This window comes from Medicago sativa, chromosome 8 (assembly GCF_051527215.1).
Source record: "Medicago sativa cultivar Bolivia chromosome 8, Bolivia_mono, whole genome shotgun sequence".
In the NCBI taxonomy this organism is placed as follows: domain Eukaryota; kingdom Viridiplantae; phylum Streptophyta; class Magnoliopsida; order Fabales; family Fabaceae; genus Medicago; species Medicago sativa.
This window is the reverse complement of record NC_140756.1, coordinates 32,185,287-32,208,234: the sequence shown is the minus strand read 5'-3', so window position 1 is coordinate 32,208,234 and position 22,948 is coordinate 32,185,287. Positions and strand designations below refer to the sequence as shown.

General features: G+C 33.1%; 1 protein-coding gene and 3 pseudogenes across 3 annotated transcripts; 3 read left to right on the top strand and 1 right to left on the bottom strand.

The window, feature by feature from the left end:
• The first annotated feature begins 2,710 nt into the window (after nucleotides 1-2,710).
• Nucleotides 2,711-5,073, top strand: LOC146898485 (1-aminocyclopropane-1-carboxylate oxidase homolog 1-like; annotated as a pseudogene). The gene is made up of 3 exons (XR_015021130.1): nucleotides 2,711-3,350; nucleotides 3,802-4,123; nucleotides 4,603-5,073. The product of XR_015021130.1 is annotated as a 1-aminocyclopropane-1-carboxylate oxidase homolog 1-like (transcript).
• Nucleotides 5,074-5,446: 373 nt separating this feature from the next.
• On the bottom strand, nucleotides 5,447-8,546 carry LOC146898484 (uncharacterized; annotated as a pseudogene). Its single transcript, XR_015021131.1, has 3 exons — nucleotides 8,422-8,546; nucleotides 6,207-6,957; nucleotides 5,447-5,763 (listed from the first exon to the last, which is right to left on the bottom strand). The product of XR_015021131.1 is annotated as an uncharacterized LOC146898484 (transcript).
• An 8,441-nt stretch (nucleotides 8,547-16,987) lies between these two features.
• LOC146898483 (1-aminocyclopropane-1-carboxylate oxidase homolog 1-like) lies at nucleotides 16,988-19,699 on the top strand. Its single transcript, XM_085731520.1, has 3 exons — nucleotides 16,988-18,058; nucleotides 18,364-18,685; nucleotides 19,242-19,699. Exons 1-3 carry the CDS (start codon nucleotides 17,508-17,510, stop codon nucleotides 19,515-19,517), a joined length of 1,149 nt encoding a protein of 382 aa, XP_085587646.1. The 5' UTR covers nucleotides 16,988-17,507; the 3' UTR covers nucleotides 19,518-19,699.
• Nucleotides 19,700-21,056: 1,357 nt separating this feature from the next.
• LOC146898482 (1-aminocyclopropane-1-carboxylate oxidase homolog 11 pseudogene) lies at nucleotides 21,057-21,707 on the top strand (annotated as a pseudogene).
• Nucleotides 21,708-22,948: the final 1,241 nt, after the last annotated feature.

Sequence of the window (22,948 nt, the reverse complement as noted above, 5' to 3'; positions counted from 1 at the left end):
CGACCGAAAATGCTGGTTTTTTTGGTTTTGGAAGGATCATTGTGTCGCTCCCTAGCATGAGAACAATGGTGGACATGGTTGGTCGATCTGCAGCATCTTCCTGCACACACAGTAAACCGATGTGTACGCACTTCATAACTTCACTTTCGATGTATGATTTTCTTTGGATCGGATCAACGAATTCCCAGCTTTTCCCTTCACACCATAGTTTCCAAATCTGCATACAAATTTGAATATTCGGACATTATGTTGCAACATTTTGTTAGAATATACTACGAAAGGAAAATTTTCTTTTTTAGGTTGTTGGTTCATTAGAAATATATTATATCTACTAATTGTTATTTACTTTTTTGGCGAGGGGCATGTAATGATATTTGAAGGCAGTAAACCTGGAACTTGATACTGAATTTTTATTGTTAACTTTGTTCGTGTGGGAGTAAAATGCAAGATATGTGATCAAGTTCCCTTTTCTGATAATGGTTCACTTTTGATGGCCTCTAATATCCCTTTTGATGCAAAATAACAAAAAAGAAAGAAACTTTGTATTTGGTGAATAATAAAAAATAAGAACTTCAGGTCATTAGAAACAGTTCGGCTTACAATAAACAGTTCGATTTGAAAAGGTCCAGTTCAGTTTTCTGTACAGGTTTCAGTTCCGTTAGGTTGAAAAATATAGAACCAATTCACTGAACCATTATATCAGTTCAGTTTGGCACCAGAATACGCAATGGAAGGAGTATTTTCTGTGAAAACCGATGTATTCAGCTTTGGAGTACTAGTGTTGGAAATCATTAGTGGGAAAAAGAATACTGGATTCTATCTATCAGAACACGGTCAGAGTCTTCTTTTATATGTGAGTTTTTCATTCTTTTCCGATCAAGAATTTATACGATAGTGTTAACTAGTGCTTAAAATTATTCACAATAACTTGCAGACATGGAAAAAATGGTGTGAAGGAACGTGTTTGGAAATAATGGATTCGGTACTAGAAAAATCCTGTATAGATGAAAACGAAGTTGTGAGGTGCATAAACAATGGTCTTTTGTGTGTTCAAGAAGATGCGGCAGATAGACCAACCATGTCAACTGTTGTTGTTATGTTGGCAAGTGACACAATGATCCTTCCAAAACCCAAACAACCTGCATTTTCAATCGGAAGAATGACCTCCGATGATTCATCTACCTCAAAAAGTTTCAAGGATCCTTCCATCAATGATGTAACAGTCTCAAACATTTTACCAAGGTAAGGATATTGGGACAAACATCTATTTCCTTTGTGAAAATCGAACAGTCGAACAGGAAGATCGAATGCCAAAAAAGTGAAGATTCTTCGGATTTATGCAGTTAGAAAAAATCATGTAGAATAGACCACAATTGTCGTATAATTAGAGACAGAGGAAGACTATACATAACAATGACTAAAAGAGATTTAGAGTTAAATGTTCTGTTTTGAAATTTTTACATGACAGCATTCTGTTGAACTTACTTAGAACTAGTTAACTTGCACACCATTTTAAGGCAATCTATGGTTGCCAATTTATCATGTACCTAACACTATCAAGTTAGGCATGGACACCGTTCAGTTAAGGAAAGAATACTAAACCTGAATTTAGCTTACCATGTTTGGCCAAACTAAACAGTTCTGGATCATCCCAAACCAGACTGGTTCTTTGGTTCGTTTTTACAGTTAAGCCAAACTGAAAACTTCAGGTTCACTGCAAAGCCCCGAGTCCCGACCAAACTGTTTGTATGCAAATTGAACTGAACAGCTACAACATGACATAAACTTTTCAACACAGATTATTTTAAAAGTTCTGAACTGCAACACAGATTGTTTTGTTTTCTTTATGAAGACAAGAAATTTGGGGCCTAGTTGAACGTAGTTTACTATTTGCTAAATTGCATATTTGGTTTGCTAAACTTAATTGTTGTTTTCATATCGGTCCCTTATCTAATTAACGTTATGTTTTGGTCCCTTAAGTTATCCTCTGTCAACCAAATAAATCTTCCCTGTCAAAAATGTTAACTCAATGTCTAAAATGGAGACACGCCTTCAATCAGAAGTTTCTTTGCAACAGAGACAATAACATTATCTCACCCACCATAGACCAACGGCAACAACAGAAACGATGTCTTATCTCACGAAGTAGGATCAAACAAAAAACTCTTCAAATTGAACATCTTAATTAAAACAACTCATTCAACAATTTATGAAATGCAGTTCAACTTTGCCTTAAATGTGTCTGTCTGTAGTGTATGTATGTATATATAACACATACAACATTAGAGTTATTAAAACTAAATATCGTTCATACTTACCTTAGTATATTTAGCATAGTTCTTAAAACAAAAAAGCTACCTAAAACAAAAATAAAACCATCACAGACTCATATAGGATAACATGGTTGGTGTGTTTTCTGGGAAAGTGAGAAGAAGTACTTCCCTTCGGTGGTGGCCGAGGCGAACCATCACAGACTCATTCCAATGAAACGTAAAGGTTTTGGAAGCATTTTCTGGGATAAACAGTAAATTTGGTCAACTATTTTCAGTAGAAAAAGCTCCTAAATACAAAAGGAAAACGCTATCACACGTTAATGGTCGATTTGGTCAATTTTTTCTTTTATCGTGTTAGTAATTCTTGTAATTTTAAGATAGGTAAAAAATTATTTAGTTCTTTCTTTTTTTGACTTATTTTCAAAATTGGAGAGTGTACATATTTTCTAGACATCATTGTACAATTTCCCAAAAAACCAAAAACAAATATCTCATCTGTTGAGTTGTTGTCAAAGAAAGAAACTCAAACATGGTGAACACAAATCAAGAAGAAATCAAACAAGACCATGAACATGTTTATGATAGACACAAAGAGTTAAAGCTTCTTGATGAATCAAAAGCAGGTGTAAAAGGACTTGTAGATGCTGGTTTGACCAAAGTCCCAAAGATTTTCATTCATGATAAGATTCATGAACATAACAACAAACAAACCAGTTCAACCAATCTTAGTATTCCAACCATAGATTTTGGACCTTTATTTACCGACACAAGTTCAAGTTCACGTTTAGAGATAATTGAGAAAGTGAAGCATGCAAGTGAAAAGTGGGGGGTCTTTCAAGTGGTCAACCATGGTATTCCATCTACTGTTTTGGATGAAATGATTGATGGAGTTGTTAGATTTCATGAACAAGACACTGAAGTGAAGAAAGAGTTTTATTCTCGTGATATTACTAAAAGAGCTTATTTTCATACCAATTTTGATTTGTATGTTACTCCTGCTGTTAATTGGAGGGATACTCTTTCTTCTGTTATGGGTCCTCAGCCTCTTGATCCTCAAGATCTGCCTACAGTTTGCAGGTATATTTATCATGTACTCTCTTTGATACTTTTTTTAATCAAGTAGTTTAGGGGTTAGAAATTCACATCTCCGAGAAATTCTCATTTTAAGGTAAGTAAGTGGAGGATCCGAAGTTCGAACCATGACCTAAGCTCACGGAGACTTTTAAGGAATTTTTGTTTACAAAGTTAGGTACAAACTTTGACAAAAAATTTAGAAATTTATTTATAGAATGTTGTCAAAACTGTCTAGTAATACTTATTTAGATTTACATCTACCTGAATAAGTTATTACAATCAAATTCATTTGTTCATAATGCATGGATCCCTTACATATTTTCTTTAAAATGAATCATTACTACAGTACAATGGTTGGTCTTGTGCTTTTACTCAAAATTAGGTACAAACCTTGCATTTAACTAAAAATATACAAAAATTCAGATTTTAATATATTTAACTTGTTAACATGCAGAGATATAACAATTAAGTACTCTGACTATGTTAACAAAGTGGGGATGATTCTGTTTGAATTGCTTTCTGAAGCATTGGGACTCAATTCCAGTTACCTTAAAGACATAGATTGTGCAGAAGGACTTTTCATAATTTCCCATTATTACCCACCTTGCCCTGAGCCAGAACTCACTTTTGGCACAAGTGCTCATTCTGACAGTAGCTTCCTTACCGTTCTCTTACAAGATCAACTTGGTGGCCTCCAAGTTTTCCACGAAAATCAGTGGGTTGATGTCACACCGATTCCTGGCGCTTTGGTCGTTAACCTGGGTGACATGATGCAGGTAGAAATGTCATATCTATCTATCTATCTATCTACTATTAATTATAGAATGATTAAGTGGACACATGCCATCTCCTTGTAACTTCATTTTTCCATCGATAGCGTCTTTCGAGTACATGTACTTCTACGAAGTTTTAAAGCTACTACCTACTAGTCTTTGTCATAAAATAAGTTTTCAACTTGTTTAGAAGCAAACAATAAATTCCTCAACTAGTAACATATTATGAGATGATGATACAATAGACATTCAAAAACGTGTCTTTAAAACAAAACAAATAGAGTAATACTCACTGCTTCCAGCTGCAAAATTTGCTTTCTGTTTTTTCTTGATTTAATGTCTAGTAATCATCAGACTCAAAAGGTTATCCAAGTACACCAAATTTATATTATATTTTGTTATATATTCCCAATCCTAATTGTGAATCTTTCAAGATCAAGCTAATCCAAATTGGCCTTATATGTCCAAACAATATTTTGCAGCTAATCACCAACGATAAGTTTCTAAGCGTTCAACAGAGTTCTGGCACCAAAAATTGGTCCAAGAGTTTCAGTAGCATACTTTTTCAGGCAGCATCTTCCCCCTGAGAATTCAAAACTATATGGACCTATAACTGAGTTGCTCACGCCGGAGAATCCTCCTGTTTACAAGGAAACATCGGTTAAAGGCTTTGTCTCACACTTTTATGGAAAAGGACTAGATGGTAATTCTGCACTAGATCACTTCAGAATTCAGGCTGGAAAGCAAGATGAATGAATAAATTGGCTGATAGGAATGTAAATTTGCTTGAAAGGTGTAAAAGTGAGAGATTCAACGTGACTTGTTTGTAAACTCTCCAATCTTGGTCTTATGAGTCTGAGATTTTAGTTTCCATGTAATTACTTTCTTTTCTAAAATTTGGCGTAAACTATACAAGTTAATCAACCATTGAGTAAGAACTAAAGTTATGTAAACTTGGGTTTTAAATTGCAGACGTGATACCAGTCTGTCACAATTTTTTATTTTGCAGAGAACTGTGATTAAATGCAGATGATGCATCCTTAATTGCAATCACAGATACATCCAAAAGTTTAATATTACAGCATGATCGCTAATACAACATGTAGTGGAGAGATTATCCAAGAAATTATGCTAGATTATAAAGATTTTCGGGATAAATAACTAGCACAATTGATAAAGGCTATAGAACAAATAACATTGCTGCTGCAAACGAAATTACAGCACATGGCTATAAAAATAATCTTGCTGCAGTAATATGAATTCAAATGGAACCTTCCATATGATTCAAATAACAGCAATTTCAATATGCTGTAATTCAAATTCCAATAGAATCTACCATATCAAGATTGTATTGATTCATAGGACAACCATTTTAGAATCCAAAAAGTTTGCACCTACTATGTGCATTTACATTGCGAGTATTTGGAAATAAAATCTCAAAAAGTTAGCACCTACTATGTGCATTCCCACAATAAAAAACAGAAAATTAAATCCAAAAAGTTGCACCTACTGTGTGCACTTACACCCTTAATTTCAGAAAATAGAATCTCAAACCCTTAACCAATGTTGTCACAGCCTCGCAGGTGCTATTTATCCGAAGGAGTTGCAGCTAGATTATCACCAACACTCGCGGAAGCCAATCCCTGCAGATAAGAAGTCATAATCAAAACTATAAACCACGTAACGAAAAATACCATTAAACCACAATCCTCCTAAATCTAAATCAAAGTTTGCATTTGGAGCCAATAAAGTAGCACTGAAACACATAATAAAATAGAAACTATAAAAAGAAGGGCTAAACTTATAGACAGTGCCACATACACAATTCTTATTGTGCTAGATACAAAGGAACAATTATTTTCATCAAAAAGATACAATAAAACAGTTTTTCACTATACACCTTTTGATAGCTGTTAAAAGTTGCTGCGTATTTTTAGAGTAGAACAGTATAAACAGGAGGTAAGAAACTGTATCTATGTTTTATTAGAACAGTACGAACAGGAAGTAACAAACTGTATCTATGTTTTATCATAAAAAATAATGTAAACTATTACACCAGAAACTATAGACACACAAGCATACTAACATTTGCAGGTATATCTTGTTGCGAAGGTGGATCAGATGGCGACACGTGTTCACTCGCCTCAACCGATTCACTAGCCAGTATCATTGAAAGTGGAGCAGGTTGTGGCATGTCTTCACTCGCTTCAACCAATTCCCTAGCCCGTTTCACAGCTCTAGAAATCTTTGAATCACTTACATCCACCCCAAACTCGCGCTTTAGATATTCGCTTCACGGCGACTAAGGCTAGGTTCGGTTCTGATCTTGTCCTCAAGTTTGTTAACAACCCATTTCCCGTTAGCTTGTTTATTTTTAATCCCTTCTTTACAGCAAGTGTGTTTCGAAACAAAAGTCTTGATTTGAAAACTTTGATAGAACTCACTCTAGCTACAAAAGATCTCCCACTTGCATTCTTGTTGCTTGCATTTTGCCCTAGCTCTATTCTTGTCATTCTTGACCCATTTTATCTCCCTTCTTAAATGGATATTGTAATCCTTCACAGCTGTCTTAAAACTTGTTAGGTTAGTGAACAACATCCCAAGCTCAAGACTTACATAACCAAACTTTGCCGATTCATCGAATTGAGGGTACACAGGTTTCTTGCTTCCTTCTTCTTCTTCTTCATCATCCGACGAACTTATTGGAGTCTTAAGCTCTTCAGAATGATAATTATAGAAGTCACTATCTTCTTCATTTGTTTTGTCCACAACACCTGCATTCTCCTCAAAATAATGTTCCGCATCAGTAGACATTCTCCTCGCGCTTTCGGGATCAACTATCATGTTACAAAAAGAAACAACAATATAAAATGAGTTTGTTTAAAAAATGTATGTGACGCAGTACGGAAGCGTAGGGTTAGCAAGCGCTAAACCTAGATAGAAAAGAACAAGTTTGCAAGCGACAAACTTGTGAAAATAGGGTTGCAAGCAACAAACCTATCAAAATAAGGGTTTCCGGAATCCACCAGAATTGAGAGAAAATCTCGAATAATTTTATTGAATCAAAAAGTGTGCCTCTTAGGCTACATAAGTTCTGCTTATATAGTGAAAGAAATAACAAACCCGTGGGCCAAAATAAAATAAAACGGAATAATAATAGAAAGTTCTAGAAAATTACTAAGATTTGGCTAAATAATAAATACTACTAAATTACTAAGAAACCCTCCTGCATCAGTATGCTTTTATAATAGCAAGTGCATTCAGTTTGCATTCTATAACATGAAAATAACATGCAGTGGCAGAGTTACAGACAATTTAGCAGTGCTAGACGGAAACATAGGTCAGTCTAGTTGGTAAGGACTCAACTCAAATCTCACGAGGAATGAAGTTTGAATCTTGTTGTCAATCCGAGAACCTCATTTGTGTGTATCTGAAACTACCTGATCCTCCTGAGGCCCCGGGACCCAACCCAAGTAAAAAAATTCTATCAACATTTGATTTTAAACTAATAGACATGTAAAATGAATATGCTGCTCATCTATTAAACTCAAGGTTAGCATTTTTTTCATGTTAAAAAGGGTTACAAACAAAACTCCAGCAGCAGTGATAACAGGGAGTTAAAAAAACGTGTATGTTTGGTTCCACTTCTACAGGGGTTAAAATTGATTCTGGAGGTGTAGAATTGATTATGACATGTTTGGTTGCTTTCGAGAGAATTGATTCTACTTGAAACTAGGATTTGTAGTTTTTGATTCTAGAATTGATTTGTATACACAAATCTATTGTTCAATTCACTTTTACATGAACGTATTTAAACACAAATCTCTTTACCTTCAAATCACTTTTAATCAGAATCAATTTTACAAAATCAATTCTTATCACAGAACCAAACATACACACGCCCTTTATTTCGAAAACGTTTTCAATTCTCATTTCTTAAAATTTTTGTTAATTTTACTTGCTAACTAAGATATAACAGACTATTGAAATAAATAATTGTGTGTATTTTTTTTAAAAATAATGAAAATGTCCAAAAATTGCTACTATCAGTAAAAAAAAAAAAAAAATACTTAATCCCTAACTATCATGTCACTTCTCTCCATCATAAAAGTCTCGAATCTTGTTATTAACGAGTTAAAATGAACCCATGTTTAAGAAAAATGTTTTCACGAAATAAACGGGGCGAACTTGGCCAATAGTAACACATGCACTCTTCCCTTTGCAAAAGACCTAACGCAAAAAGACCCATACAACACTCAATGATTTGCGAAGAAGTGAAGAAATAATGGTTTAGATCATACCTTTGGTAAATAATGACGAAGATAGTGCCAAAACCTTGTTTCTTGTGAAGAGGAGGAACAGAGCAATGCGTTAGAATTGGTGGAATGTGGAGAGTTTTTTGTTAGGGCATTGTGAAATTGAGAGAGAGAGAGGGTCACTCTAACTCTAAACACATTCCTCGATAAACAATCAAGCAATGACGTTTGGCGGGAATTTAGTGGAGCCCAACATTGTTTATTACTCCTCCGTTCCATAATACATGACACGGTTGACGCTATTACACATGTCAATGTATAATTTTGAGCTTAAATATCTTGAATAATATATTAGAAAAAATTACGAAAATTTGATATTTTGAAAATACTCATCGAGACGAATCTAACGACATCTTATATGATATTATTTATCTTTGTATATTAGTAGAAAAATATGGTCAAGGTAAGTTAGGTCAAAATTGTATATTTTCAAATGTGTGATCTACTGCGGGACGGATGGAGTAGAATTTTGCTTTTTTGAACCCCAAAACCGTTTTTTTTTTTGCCAGGTAGCCTAGTGGCTAGAATTCACCTTATAAGCTGAATAAGTGGGGTGTCCGGGGTTCGAACCCCGGCCCCTGCATATAATAATGCATTGTCCTAACAACTGAGTTATGCACACGGGACTACCCCAAAACGGTTTGATTCATAAATCCTTAACTTTTTTTTTTAGGAATGACATTTCGACAACCAATTTTCAACAACTTTTGTGACAACTCTCTTTCATACTCTCATTATACTTTTATTCTCTCTCTTACTTTTTCTCTCTTTCTATTGTTATTGTCCAATAAGAATGGAGGATAAAGGTTGTCCCTAAAAAGTTGTTAAAAATTGAATGTCAAAATATCATTCCTTTTTTTTTTTTTTTTTGTGTTTATAGATCTTTTGAGAGAGAAATCTTCCCAACATTGTTTTATGCCCTTCACATTGTTAAAAAGTGCTTTAGATTTTTCGGATTGTAACCCCCGATGGTACAAAATCTACTGGGAGTTATGACCCGATGAGAGGTTGAGTAATCTTAGGGGAGCTATGGAGCGATCACATAAGAGCCTTTAAGATACATGTTAGCATTTTTCATTTTTTTTAATTAAGAGTAAATTACACTCTTCTCTTCAAAAGGAAGCTTGGGACAAACACATATTTCCTTTGGGATAATCGAAAAGTCGAACAGGAAGATCGAATGCCAAGAAAGTGAAGACTCTTCGGATTTATGCAGTTAGAAAAAATCATGTATCCTATGCTGGTTTGGAGAATAGACCACAATTGTACATATAATTAGAGATAAAGGAATACTATACTTAACAAGTAACAACGACTAAAAGAGACTTAGAGTTAAATGTTCTGTTTTGAAATTTTTACATGACAGCATTCTGTTGAACTTACTTAGCACTAGTTAACTTGCACAGCAAGTTAACTTGTTCTGCAAGTTATTCTACACCATTTTAAGACAATCTATGGTTGTCAATTTATCATGTACCTAACACTATCAAGTGGGAAAAGCTTTGTTATTTTTGTATGTACAGATCTTGTTATTATAGAATATATATTGGAAAGTCTCTAGCGGATCAGTTAGGCATGGACACCGTTAATTCTGAACCTGAATTTAACAGTTTTACGGTTCATGTTCGCCTCAAATCAAACTAGTTCTTTGGTTCCGTTTACCATGTTCGGCAAACTAAACAGTTCAGGATCACCCCAAACCAAACTGGTTCTTTGGTTCGGTTTACAGTTCAGCCAAACTGAAAACTTCAGGTTCATCGCAAAGCCCCAACCAAACTGTTCATATGCGAACCGAACTGAACAGCTACAACATGGCATGAACTTTTCATGTATGAACCAAACTGTTTTTTATTGGTGCTGAACTGGTTATGAACAGTTCAAAATATGATTATTTGGTATTTAACTAGTTCAAAAACTTCTTTTGAGGTTCTGAACTGCAACACAGGGAAGGTTGTTTTATTTTCTTTATGAACACAAGAAATTTGGGGCCTAGCTGACCTTAGTTTACCATTGGCTAAATTGCGTATTTGGTCACTTAACTTATTTGTTGTTTTCATATTGGTCCCCCAACTAATTAATGTTACGTTTTGGTCCCTCCGTCAACCAAATAAATTTTCTCCGTCAAAAACGTTAACCCAATGACTACGGAGACACGCCTTCAATCCGAAGTTTCTTTGCAACAGAGACAATAACTTTATCTCACCCACCACAGACCAACGGCAACAACAAAAATGATGTCTTATCCCACTAAGTAAGATCGGCTATGCCCATACGGATCAAACAAAAAACAATTCAAATTGAACATCTTAATTAAAACAACTCATTCAACAACTTATGAAATGCAGTTCAAAATTGCCTTAAATGTGTCTGTCTGTAGTGTATGTATATATAACACATACAACATTAGAGTTATTAAAACTAAATATCATTCATAATTACCTTAGTATATTTAGCATGGTTCTTAAAACAAAAAAGCTACCTAAAACAAAAATAAAACCATCACAGACACAGACTCATTTAGGATAACATGGTTGGTGTGTTTGGGTGGGAAGTGAGAAGAAGAACTTCCCTTCGGTGGTGGCCGAGGCACCATCACAGACTCATCATTCCAATGAAACATAAAGGTTTTGGAAGCATTTTCTGTGATAAACAGTAAATTTGGTCTTCTAAATACAAAAGGAATGCTATCACACGTTAATGGTCAATTTGGTCAACTTTTTGTTTTTTTGTGTCAGTAATTTTTGTAATTTTAAGATGGGTAAATAGTTAGTAATTTTGAGAACCTGACCATCTCATGCTCACTTGTCTTTTGTGATCTTTCTTGCTCTATTTACCAGCTGTTTGATTGATCTGAAGGATGAGTATTTAGATGACGATTTCTTTGACATGTATATGAAGAACACATGCTAGCATTTGTCCTCTTTTAATTTAATGTGATGTGATGAGTATGTCAATAGTACTTTGAAATTATGTAATTTAGTAAAAAACTTGGGTGGTGGTGGGGGGACCTAATTCTCTCTTTGATTTTGTAAATTTTTTTATTTTTTGTGTGAAGTAATCAAATAAATCATTGACAATTATTTTTGGGTTCCGTTTAAGCGAAATTGAATTTTGGTGGTTTTGATGACTTTGTCTCTATATCTCTTCTAATCAATCATTTCCTCATCAAAATAAATTTTTTAAGGGTTTTGCGAACAAATGTCTTAAGGACATTGTTTAAGGAATCCACTAAAAAAAATTGTCTTGAAAATATTAATAAAACACATATGAAAGTCGTAACTATACAATTTCTAATCTAAAAATTACCATTTTTTGATGCTTAAACATTCAAATATCGTTCTCTCTCATAAAAAATTCAGTATTGTCATCAATGTCACATTTTTTTTTTAGTGGCTGGGATTTGAACCCCGGACCTTGCATATTTTATGCATTGTCCAAATCAACTGAGTTAAGCTCACGAGGACATCAATGTCACATTTTAATATCACTCAATAATTTTTCTTTGGGTTAACAGTGTTTTATGTAACGCCCGTTTTGATTATTTAATTATTTTAATGAGTTTTAGAATATATTTATATGATTAGTGTGATTTATATGATTTATGTGATTTATATGTTTTTAGAGAAATTTATGAGACGTTGTGACTTATTTTATTGTTTAATAAAATAAGATTAAAATAAAATAAATATTAAGTTGTGGGGTTATTTTGTGTAGAAATATATTTGTTATTTGATGTAGATATATATTTGTTATTTTGTGTAGAAATATATATGTTATTTGGTGTAGAAATATATTTGTTATTTTGTGCAGAAATATATATGTTATTTAGTGTAGAAATATATTTGTTATTTTGTGTGGAAATATATATGTTATCTGGTGTAGAAATATATTTGTTATTCAGTGAAGAGATATATTTGTTATTTGGTGTTAAAATATTATATACATATATATATTTTGATGAAATATGCTATTATGTGTTATTTGGTGTATAAATATTATTAAGTGGGAGAGATATATATTTAATTTAGAAATAAATAAGATTATGAGGAAAAGAAAAATTTTGAGGTGTAAGAGAAATTAGATGAGGGGTTATAAATAAGAGAAGTTAGGTTTAGAAAGACATAGAACGTACGATCAGTTTTTGGAGAAAACAAGGTTTAAAGAGAAGAGAAGACAAAGAGAAGAGAGAGAAGGCTGCATCGATAATTCTAAGGTAAGGGTGAGACTAACTTTTAGTAATATTAAGTCTGTAATTCTGATAATTAGATTTAACATGTTGTAGGTTGAGTTTATGAGAATTTGAGAATTAGGGTTTTGAGAGAGATTTGATGATTAGATGATGAAAACTTGTTGAATTGATGTAGAAATTGTGTACAGATCTTAGATAATTCATAAGATGATTATTGGAAGTAGTTTTGAGGTTAGAACCATGAGATTAAGTGAAACTTGGAGAAAATCTGCATTCTGCCCGAATTTTGATATTAAAACTGGTATTGATCGGTGTCGAATTGATCTTAGGTGTAAACATGAAAGTCGTAGGTATGGATGTTAGCTTTCTAATGTTGTTGGTCTCACGTCAAAACGATTAATAGAACTTGAGTTATGGTCAAATTACTGCACATAGGTCACAGTGAATTTTTATGGACTTTCAGCACAACTTTTCCGAATTTAAATGAAAACTGGTATTGATCGGTACATAATTGGTCTTAGGCGTAAACATGAAAATTTTAGATAATTTTGTTAGCTTTCCAGTGGCTTTGGTTTGACGTGAATATGATTTTTAGTTTTTGAGTTATGATGAAAAATACTCCAAGGAGGTCTTAGCGAAATTGTACGGTGACAGCATTCTCTGTTTCATGTTTTTGCGTTTTGTTCATATGTTTCTGTTTTGAATTGATCTTTGTTGTAAACATGAAAGTTGTTGATAATTGTGATATCTTTCCAATAGCCTTGGTTTGACATGAAAATATGTTGTGCATGATTATTTATGTTCTTACAAATATGCATGATGAATTGTTGATACTTGAATACGATGATATATGATGAATTAATTGTGTGTTGTCATGTTGCTGTTAATATTATCAATGTGATATTGTTATATGAGTATTAATGTGAATTATATATGATGTTTTAAGATGTTAAGACGTTAAGATGATATGAAGTTGTTAAGTCGTCGAGTCGTTATGAAGTCGTCAAGTTGTTAAGGTATCATAGATGTTCATGAAGTTTCTAAGACGTAAGATGTTCAGTCCATGCATACTCATTTAAAGATGAGGGCTCATGCCCTGGAGCTTTTGCTCAACCACGACGATGGAGCTTTTGCTCAACCACGACGATGAGGGCTTATGCCCTAGGAGTATATTTATGCTCAACCACGACGATGAGGGCTTATGCCCTAGAATGGTACCACATGCATTTGCATTTGTCAAGATGATTTGAGAAGTTGAAGTTGCATAGTCGAGTCGAAGTTGTTAAGATGTTAAGATGTCAAGTTGATGAGCTATTAATGAAGTGCTTTATGAATGATTATGATGCTTAAGATGATGAATGATTATGATGTTTATGATGATTGATTATGAAGTTGCTTATGAAGATTGATTATGAAGTTCACTACAAGAAACATTACATTTTGCCAGGGGCAAAATCCCTGAGAAAATGACAGAATCCCTGGCAAACTGGACGTTTGTGAGGGAATTTCCCAGGGGCAGAAGCACTCGCAAAAGCACTCGTCGCAAACATTTTGCCAGGGGTTACACCCCTGGGAAAAAAACGAGGGGCTAAACCCCTGGCATATGGCCTGGCTTTGTCCCTGTCACAACCCCTGTCATATTCCCTCACTTTTTCTGCAGTGCAGTCTGCTCTGACTGACGCACTGACTGATTGATGGAAGGTCAAATCTGATCAGCAAAAAACCAGGGACTTGCGAGGGGTTTAACCCCTGGCAAACGGTATATTATTTTTAAAAAAAATGTTTTATTTATAAAACCAAATTTTTTATTAATTAATTAAATATTTTAAAAATAACTTTAATTAATAAAATGTATTTAAATTAATTAAAAATTCGATTTTTTTAAAAATTGTTTTTCAAATACAATTAAATGGTTCAAAAATCATTTTATTAATAAAATATATATTAAAAAAATTTAAAATTATTTTAAAAACACAATTAAATGCATATAAATAAAGCAATATCACACATACACTACTAAATAAAGCAAAATCAGTTTTTAAAATTAGAAAATTTTAAAAAAAAAAATTATCGAACAGATTTTACTACACAAATTAAAACAGATTTTAAAAACAGTTTTATTTCACAGATTTTAAAATTTTAGCAAACAGATTTTATTTTAAAATATTTCAGTTTTTTTACTACAAAAAATTAAAAACCGATTTTCCCTAATTTCAATTTTTAAAAAAAAACAGGTTTATTAAATTAACAATTTTCAATAGTAATTAAAAAATGAATTTTTTAAAAACCTATTTTCCCTAATTTAAAAATAAATATTATATAGTATATAAAAACTTAGTGTTGGACCATGCATTTTTTGTCATTCTAGTATAATAACTATACACACAATTAACAAATCTACCTAATAAACATATATTCAACGACATGCATATTCTTTCAACAAAAAAAAAGCATATTTATATAAACAACATATATTTCATTTTGTCACAAAAAAAAAAACGACATGCATATATTCGATAATAATTTAAATATTCAACAACATACATATATATTCCATAAATAATTTGAAATATCATATAAATAACATCCAACATATATCATTCTATATAACATTTATATATTTAAATTCCGAATAAAAAAAGAAAAAAATTCAAAATTTATTTTAACAGTATTATTTTTTACTGTATTATTTTTCAAAAAATTAACAGTATTATTTTTTCTTCAATAATACATTAAAATCATTTTTGAAATTTATTTTAAAAAATTAAAAACAGATCTTGCAAATTAATTTCAGAGAAGAACAAATTTACTAACTTGTTGAAGCTTGAAATGAGAGAAGAACAAAATCCAGCATAGAGCAAGCTTAGCAAGAGCAAGAATCCACAGGAGGAGGCAAGACTTGAACACTGATGCAAGAAATATTTATGTTAGTAAGTAGTAAAAAAATAAAAACACAAATAAATAATAAGCTAAGAGAATTTTACCAAAGTTAGAGAAGTTTTGTGATGTTGAAGAGAAGAGTGTATGAGAATTGAAGTGTAAATTTTTTCTAAGTGTAAAACTGTGAGGGAATAACAAGGTGCAAGTTTATATAGACTAGAAAAAAAAACCAGGGAAAAAACGAGGGGCAGCCCCTGGCAGGACTGGCGCACAGCTTTTTGGCAGACTTTATCAGGTTGAGTTGACAAGGAAATGACAACAGCAGAGATTCTCTACTGGATTCCCATTTGTGAGGGGCAGGTTGTGGCATAACCCCTGGTATATTGTCATGAAAATCAAAAGTTGTCAGCAATTTCAAATTCCATTTTCGCGGTCAAAAAAAGCCAGGGATCCTGCCCTTTTGTGAGGGGTTCATCCCTGTCAAATGGTAAGTGGACCCAGAAATGGCTTTGGCAATTTACCAGGGGTTTTCCTTGGCATATGCCGTGTCAAATTTGCCAGGGGTTTCATGCCCCTGTCAAAATCCCTGGCAAAATGTAAAGTTTCTTGTAGTGGTTGTTTATGATAAGATGCTATGTGATGTTATGTTGATGCTATATGATTTATGATATGATGCTATATGATTTATGATATGATGTCTATGTCTATTAGATGATGATATGTGACAAATGTTATGATTATTAATTGATGATATGTGACGATGTTATGTTTATTATTTGATGATATGTGATGATTGTTTGCGATTAGTATTTGATGATATGTAATGATGCTTTTATGAATATATTTATGATGATATATGATGACGTTTATGTTTGTACTTATGATTCTAGCTATAAGATGATGTCTTATGATTATATTTATGAAGATATATGATGATGTTTATGATTGTATTTTTGATGATGTATGATGAAGTTTATGACTAATGTAGGAAGATTAATGATGCTAGTTAATGAAGTTTAAGATGTTAGATATAATTGTTGAATTATATGCCTAATATTATTGTTTTGTGAAATCTCACCCCTTCTGCTTGAAAATGTTGCTCTTCGTATCGGTAACTTGCAGGTAACCAAGATTAGTTGCGGTCGTGAGTGGACTCCTCACAAGTGTGTGTGTCTTAGGTGCTCTAATACGTAACGGGATGAGATTATGTCTTTACTTTCTGTTCCATACGTATTACTTTATGAATCTTTCAAGAATTGATGTTGAACTAAGTTTTATGAGATTTTATATTGAGGCCCTTGTGCCAAAGATTTGTCAAACTATTCCGCTGCGAAGTTTTAAATATTATGTTGTTGAACGTTTTGAAGGATAAATTATTATTTATTCCATTTATGATTTTTAAGAAATGTGACATTCCGTTTTATGATGAAAAACTCTGATTTTATTTATGAAAATTTTACGTTGGAAAAACGGGGTGTTACATTTTACCCTCTGGAATATAGGTCATTTTCGATTTTCCACCTGTAATTTTTTTTTTTCGTCCTTGTAATTTTTTTTTTTGGACCTTCATGACAAATTTCGCCCCCTGTAATTTGAGAAAATTTCAGTTTACCTCTTGTAATTTGAGCAAATTTGGGTTCACTCCTGGTAATTTGAGCAAATTTTGGTTTACCCCATGCCATATCATCAATTTCGTACAGTCAAATGACTTTGGGGGTATTTTGAAACAAATTTTTTTTTACAAGGACCGAATCTAAAAAAAAAAAATTTACAGAGGACAAACTCAGAAATAACCTATATTACAACGGGTAAAACACTATTTTTCATTTTTTTCTATCTAAGTGTTATTTAGTTCTTTCTTTTTTTTTTTTTTTTTTTTTTTTACTTATTTTCAAAATTGGAGAGTGTACTTATTTTCTAGACACCATCGTACAATTTCCCAAAAAAAGCCAGAGACAAATATCTCATCTGTTGAGTTGTTGTCAAAGAAAGCAACTCAAACATGATGAACACAAATCTAGAAGAAATCAAACAAGACCATGAACATGTTTATGACAGACACAAAGAGTTAAAGCTTCTTGATGAATCAAAAGCAGGTGTAAAAGGACTTGTAGATGCTGGTTTGACCAAAGTCCCAAAGATTTTCATTCATGATAAGGTTCATGAACATAACAACAAACAAACATGTTCAACCAACCTCAGTACTCCAATCATAGATTTTGGACCTTTATTTACAAACCCAACAAGTTCAGGTTCACGTTTAGAGATAGTTGAGAAAGTAAAGCATGCAAGTGAAAAGTGGGGTTTCTTTCAAGTGGTCAACCATGGTATTCCATCTACTGTTTTGGATGAAATGATTGATGGAGTGGTTAGGTTTCATGAACAAGACACTGAAGTGAAGAAAGAGTTTTATTCTCGTGATATTACTAAAAGAGCTTATTTTAATACCAATTTTGATTTGTATGTTACTCCAGCTGTTAATTGGAGGGATACTCTTTCTTGTGTTATGGGTCCTCAGCCTCTTGATCCTCAGGATCTGCCTATAATTTGCAGGTATATTTATCATGTACTCTTTTTGATACTTTTTTGTAATCAAGTAGCTTAGGGGTTAGAAATTGACATTTGAAGATGAATAAGTGGAGAATCTGAGGTTCGAACCCTGACCTAAACTCACAGGGAGTAAGAAACTTATTTATATGATGTTGTCAAAACTGTCTAGTAATACTTATTTAGCTTGTTACTACAGTACAATGGTTGGTCTTGTGCTTTTACTCAAAATTAGGTACAAATTAACCTAGCATTTAACTAAAAATATACAAAAATTCAGATTTTGATATATTTAACTTATTTACATGCAGAGATATAACAATTAAGTACTCTGACTATGTTAACAAAGTAGGGATGATTTTATTTGAACTGCTTTCTGAAGGATTAGGACTCAATTCCAGTTACCTTAAAGACATAGATTGTGCAGAAGGACTTTTTCTAATTTCCCATTATTACCCACCTTGCCCTGAGCCAGAACTCACTTTTGGCACAAGTGCTCATTCTGACAGTAGCTTCCTTACTGTTCTCTTACAAGATCAACTTGGTGGCCTCCAAGTTTTCCATGAAAATCAGTGGGTTGATGTCACACCGATTCCTGGCGCTTTGGTCGTTAACTTGGGTGACATGATGCAGGTAGAAATGTTATATCTATCTATCTACTAATTATAGCATGATTCAGTGAACACATGCCATCTCCTTGTAACTTCATTTTTATGTCTATAGCGTTTTTCTAGTACTTTTTCCGTCGCTAGCGTTTTTCTAGTACATGTGCTTCTACGAAGTTTTACCGCTACTAGTATATTTCATAAAATAAGTTTCCAGCTTGTTTAGAAGCAAACCATAAATTCCTCAAGTAGTAACATATTATGAGATGATGATACGATGGACATTCAAAATCGTGTCTTATAAACAAAACAAATTGAGTAATACTCACTGCTTCCAGCTGCAAAATTTGCTTTCTGGTTTTTCTTGATGTAATGTCTAGTAATCATTCAAACTTAAGATTATCCAAGTTCACCAACTTTATAGTATATTTTGTTTTAATATTTCAGAATTGTAGCCGGGCCTAGAACAAGATCAAACTACTTTATACTTATCTTTGTAATCATATATTCCCAATCCTAATTGTGAATCTTTCAAGATCAAGCTAATCCAAATTGGCCTTCAATGTTTAAACAATTTTTTGCAGCTAATCACCAACGATAAGTTTCTAAGCGTTAAACACAGAGTTCTGGCACCAAAAATTGGTCCACGGGTGTCAGTAGCATGCTTTTTCAGGCAGCATCTTCCCCCCGAGAATTCAAAACTATATGGACCTATAACAGAGTTGCTCACACCAGAGAATCCTCCTGTTTACAAGGAAGCATCAGTTAAAGCCTTGGTCTCACACTACTATGGAAAAGGACTAGATGGTAATTCTGCACTAGATCACTTCAGAATTCAGGCAGGAAAGCAAGAAGAATGAATAAATTGGCTGATAGGAATGTAAATTTGCTTGAAAGGTGTATAAGTGAGAGATTCAATGTGGCTTGTTTGTAAACTCTCCAATCTTGGTCTTATGAGTCTTAGATTTTAGTTTCCATGTAATTACTTTATTTTCCAACAACATTTGGCGTAGACTATACAAGTTAATCAACCATTGAGCAAGAACTAAAGTTTATGTAGACTAAAGTTTTAAATTGCAGACGTGATAACAGCCTGTCACATTTTTCTATTTTGCAGAGAACTGTGATTAAATGCAGACGATGCAGCCCTAATTGCAATCACAGATACATCCAAAACTTTAGTTTTGTAGCCAGAATCGCTAAAACTGCAATAAAATGATAAGTGTGTGATCCCTAATACAACATGTAGTGGAGAGATTATAAAAGAAATTATTCTAAATTATAAAATTTTCGGTATAAATAACTTCTTCATAGTAATAGACATTTTAGCAGTGCTAGTCGCAAACATAGGTCAGTCTAGTTAGTAAAGATTCAGCTCAAATCTCACAAGGACCGAAGTTTGAATCTTGTTGTCAATGCAAAAACCGCATTTGTGGGTATCTGAAACTACATGACCCTCTTGAGGCCCCGAGACCCAACTCACATAATTTTTTTTTCTAACAACATATAATTTTAAACTAAAGAGTCATGTAAAATGAATTTGGTGCTCATCTATTAAACTCACGGTTAGCATTTTTTCATGTTAAAAAGGGTTACATACAAAACTCCAGCAGCAGCGATAACAGGGAGTTAAAAAACGTGTATGTTTGGTTCCACTTCTACAGGGGTTAAAATTGATTATGGAGGTGTACAATTGATTCCGACATGTTTGGTTGCTTTCGAGTAGAATTGATTTTGCCTCCCGAATAGATTCTACTTCAAGCTAAAATTTGTAGCTTTTGATTCTAGAATTGACTTGTACACACAAACTTATAGTTCAACTTACTTTTACATGAATGTGTTTAAAACACAAATCAATTTTACAAAATTAACTCAATCAAAATTAATTCTTATCACAGCAAAACCAAACGCGCTCTTTATTCTGAAAACGTTTTCTATTCTCATTTCTTGAAACTTTGGTTAATTTTACTTGCTAACATAGATATAACAATATACAGACTATTGAAAAGAAAAATTGTGTGTATTTTTTTTTTTTAAACAATGAAAATGTCCAAAAATTGCATTCATAATTTCTACAGAAATACATCATCCCTATCTTCTCTCCATCATATGAGTCTCGAATCTTATTATTAACAAGTCCGACCTATTGATATGAATTGTTGCGTATATCTATTTTTGACATGAATCTCGATGCATTTCAATGAATCTCAATTCATTATATGATTAGCAGCTTGTGTGTATTGAATACTCGGTGAAATTGATCTTGATTGGAATCTGTAGGTTGAAAGTTAATATTTTATCTGTGACAAACAACTTAGTTATTCCATTATTAAATAAATTATTACTACACAAACTAAGCCTGATATTATTTAACTTGGTTTACATGCAGAGAGATAACAATGAAGTACTCTGAGTATGTTAAGAAAGTGGGGACGATTTTGTTTGAATTGCTTTCTGAAGCATTAGGCCTCAATTCCAGTTACCTTAATGACATAGATTGTGCAGAAGGACTTTTCCTAATTTCCCATTATTACCCACCATGCCCTGAGCCTGAATTGACTATTGGTGCTAGTGCTCATTCTGACAGTAGCTTCCTCACTGTTGTCTTACAAGATCAACTTGGTGGCCTCCAAGTTTTCCATGAAAATCAGTGGGTAGATGTCACACCGATTCCTGGCGTTTTGGTCGTTAACCTCGGTGACATGATGCAGGTAGAAATTTATATTTTTAACTTCATTTTTCCCGTCTTAAACATTTTTTAGTACCTGTGGTTCTACTTCTACTCAGTTTCGTTTCTACTTGTGCTTCAATGTCTAAACAATTTCTTTGCAGATAATCACAAACGATAAGTTTCTAAGCATTAAACACAGAGTTCTGGCGCAAAGCATCGGTCCAAGAGTTTCAGTGGCATGCTTTTGCAGGCAGCATCTTCCCCGGAAAATACAAAACTATATGGACCTATAGCAGAGTTGCTCACACCAGAGAATCCACCATTTTACAAGGAAACATCAATAAAGGCTTGGTCTCGAAACTATATAGAAAAGGGCTAGATGGTAATTCTGCACTAGATCACTTCAGAATTCAGGCTGAAAAGCAAGAGGAATGAATAAATTGGCTGATAGGAATGGAAATTTGCTTGAAAGGTGTAAACGTGAGAGATTCGACATGTCTTGTTTCTAAACTCTACAATCTTGGTCTGATGAGTCTGAGATTTTAGTTTCCATGTAATTGCTTTATTTTTCTAATAACAACATTTGGCGTAAAGTTTTAAATTGCAGACATGATAACAGTCTGTCGCAATTTTTTTATTTTGCAGAGAAATGTGATTAAATGCAAGATGATTCAGCCTTAATTGCAATCATAGGTACAGCCAAAATATTAAAGAGTCCAGCATCGAACATAGTAAGGCTTGAACATGTGTTTATAAGTGGAGGAAATTCTCACCTTACAAGCCGGTTTTGTGGGGTTGTGTTAGGCTCAACCACGATTTCTAAGTCAAAAGTTTAAATTCCAGCCCAAATTGCTAAAACTGCAATAAAATGATAAGAGCAGGATCCCTAATAAAACATGTAGTGGAGAGATTATCCAAGAAATTATTCTAAATTATAAAGATTTTCCGTATAAATAACTAGCACAATTGATAAAGGCTATAGAACAATCTTGCTACAGTAATATGAATTCAAATGGAAACCTTCCATATGATTAAAATAACAGCAATTTCAATATGCAGTAATTCAAATTCCAATAGAATTTACCATATCAAGATTGTATTGATTCATAGGACAACCATTTCAGAATCCAAAAAATTTGCACCTACTATGTGCATTTACATTATGTGTGTTTGGAAATAAAATCTAAGTTATGACCTACTATCTATCTTTTCTATTTAGTTGACCAAATTTATTTTTTATTCGAGAAAATGCTTGCAAAACCATGACCAGTGATAGATAGACCACCTTACATTGCATACCACCATTCTACACCTCCGTGTGGCATTAGACAATTTGGCCAACTTTTTAGGAAAATGCTAGCACGCATTAATGGTCAATTTGGCCAACTTTTTTATTTTTGTTAGTAATTGACGAAACTTACAATTTCAGTGGGGTAATTGCCTATGCTAGCACGCATTAATGGTCAATTTGGCCAACTTTTTTATTTTTGTTAGTAATTGACGAAACTTACAATTTCAGTGGGGTAATTGCCTATTTACTCGGAAAACTCGTAATTTTTGTAATTTTAAGATGGGTAAATAGTTAATCATTTTTAGACTCGGATCATCTCCTATCTATTT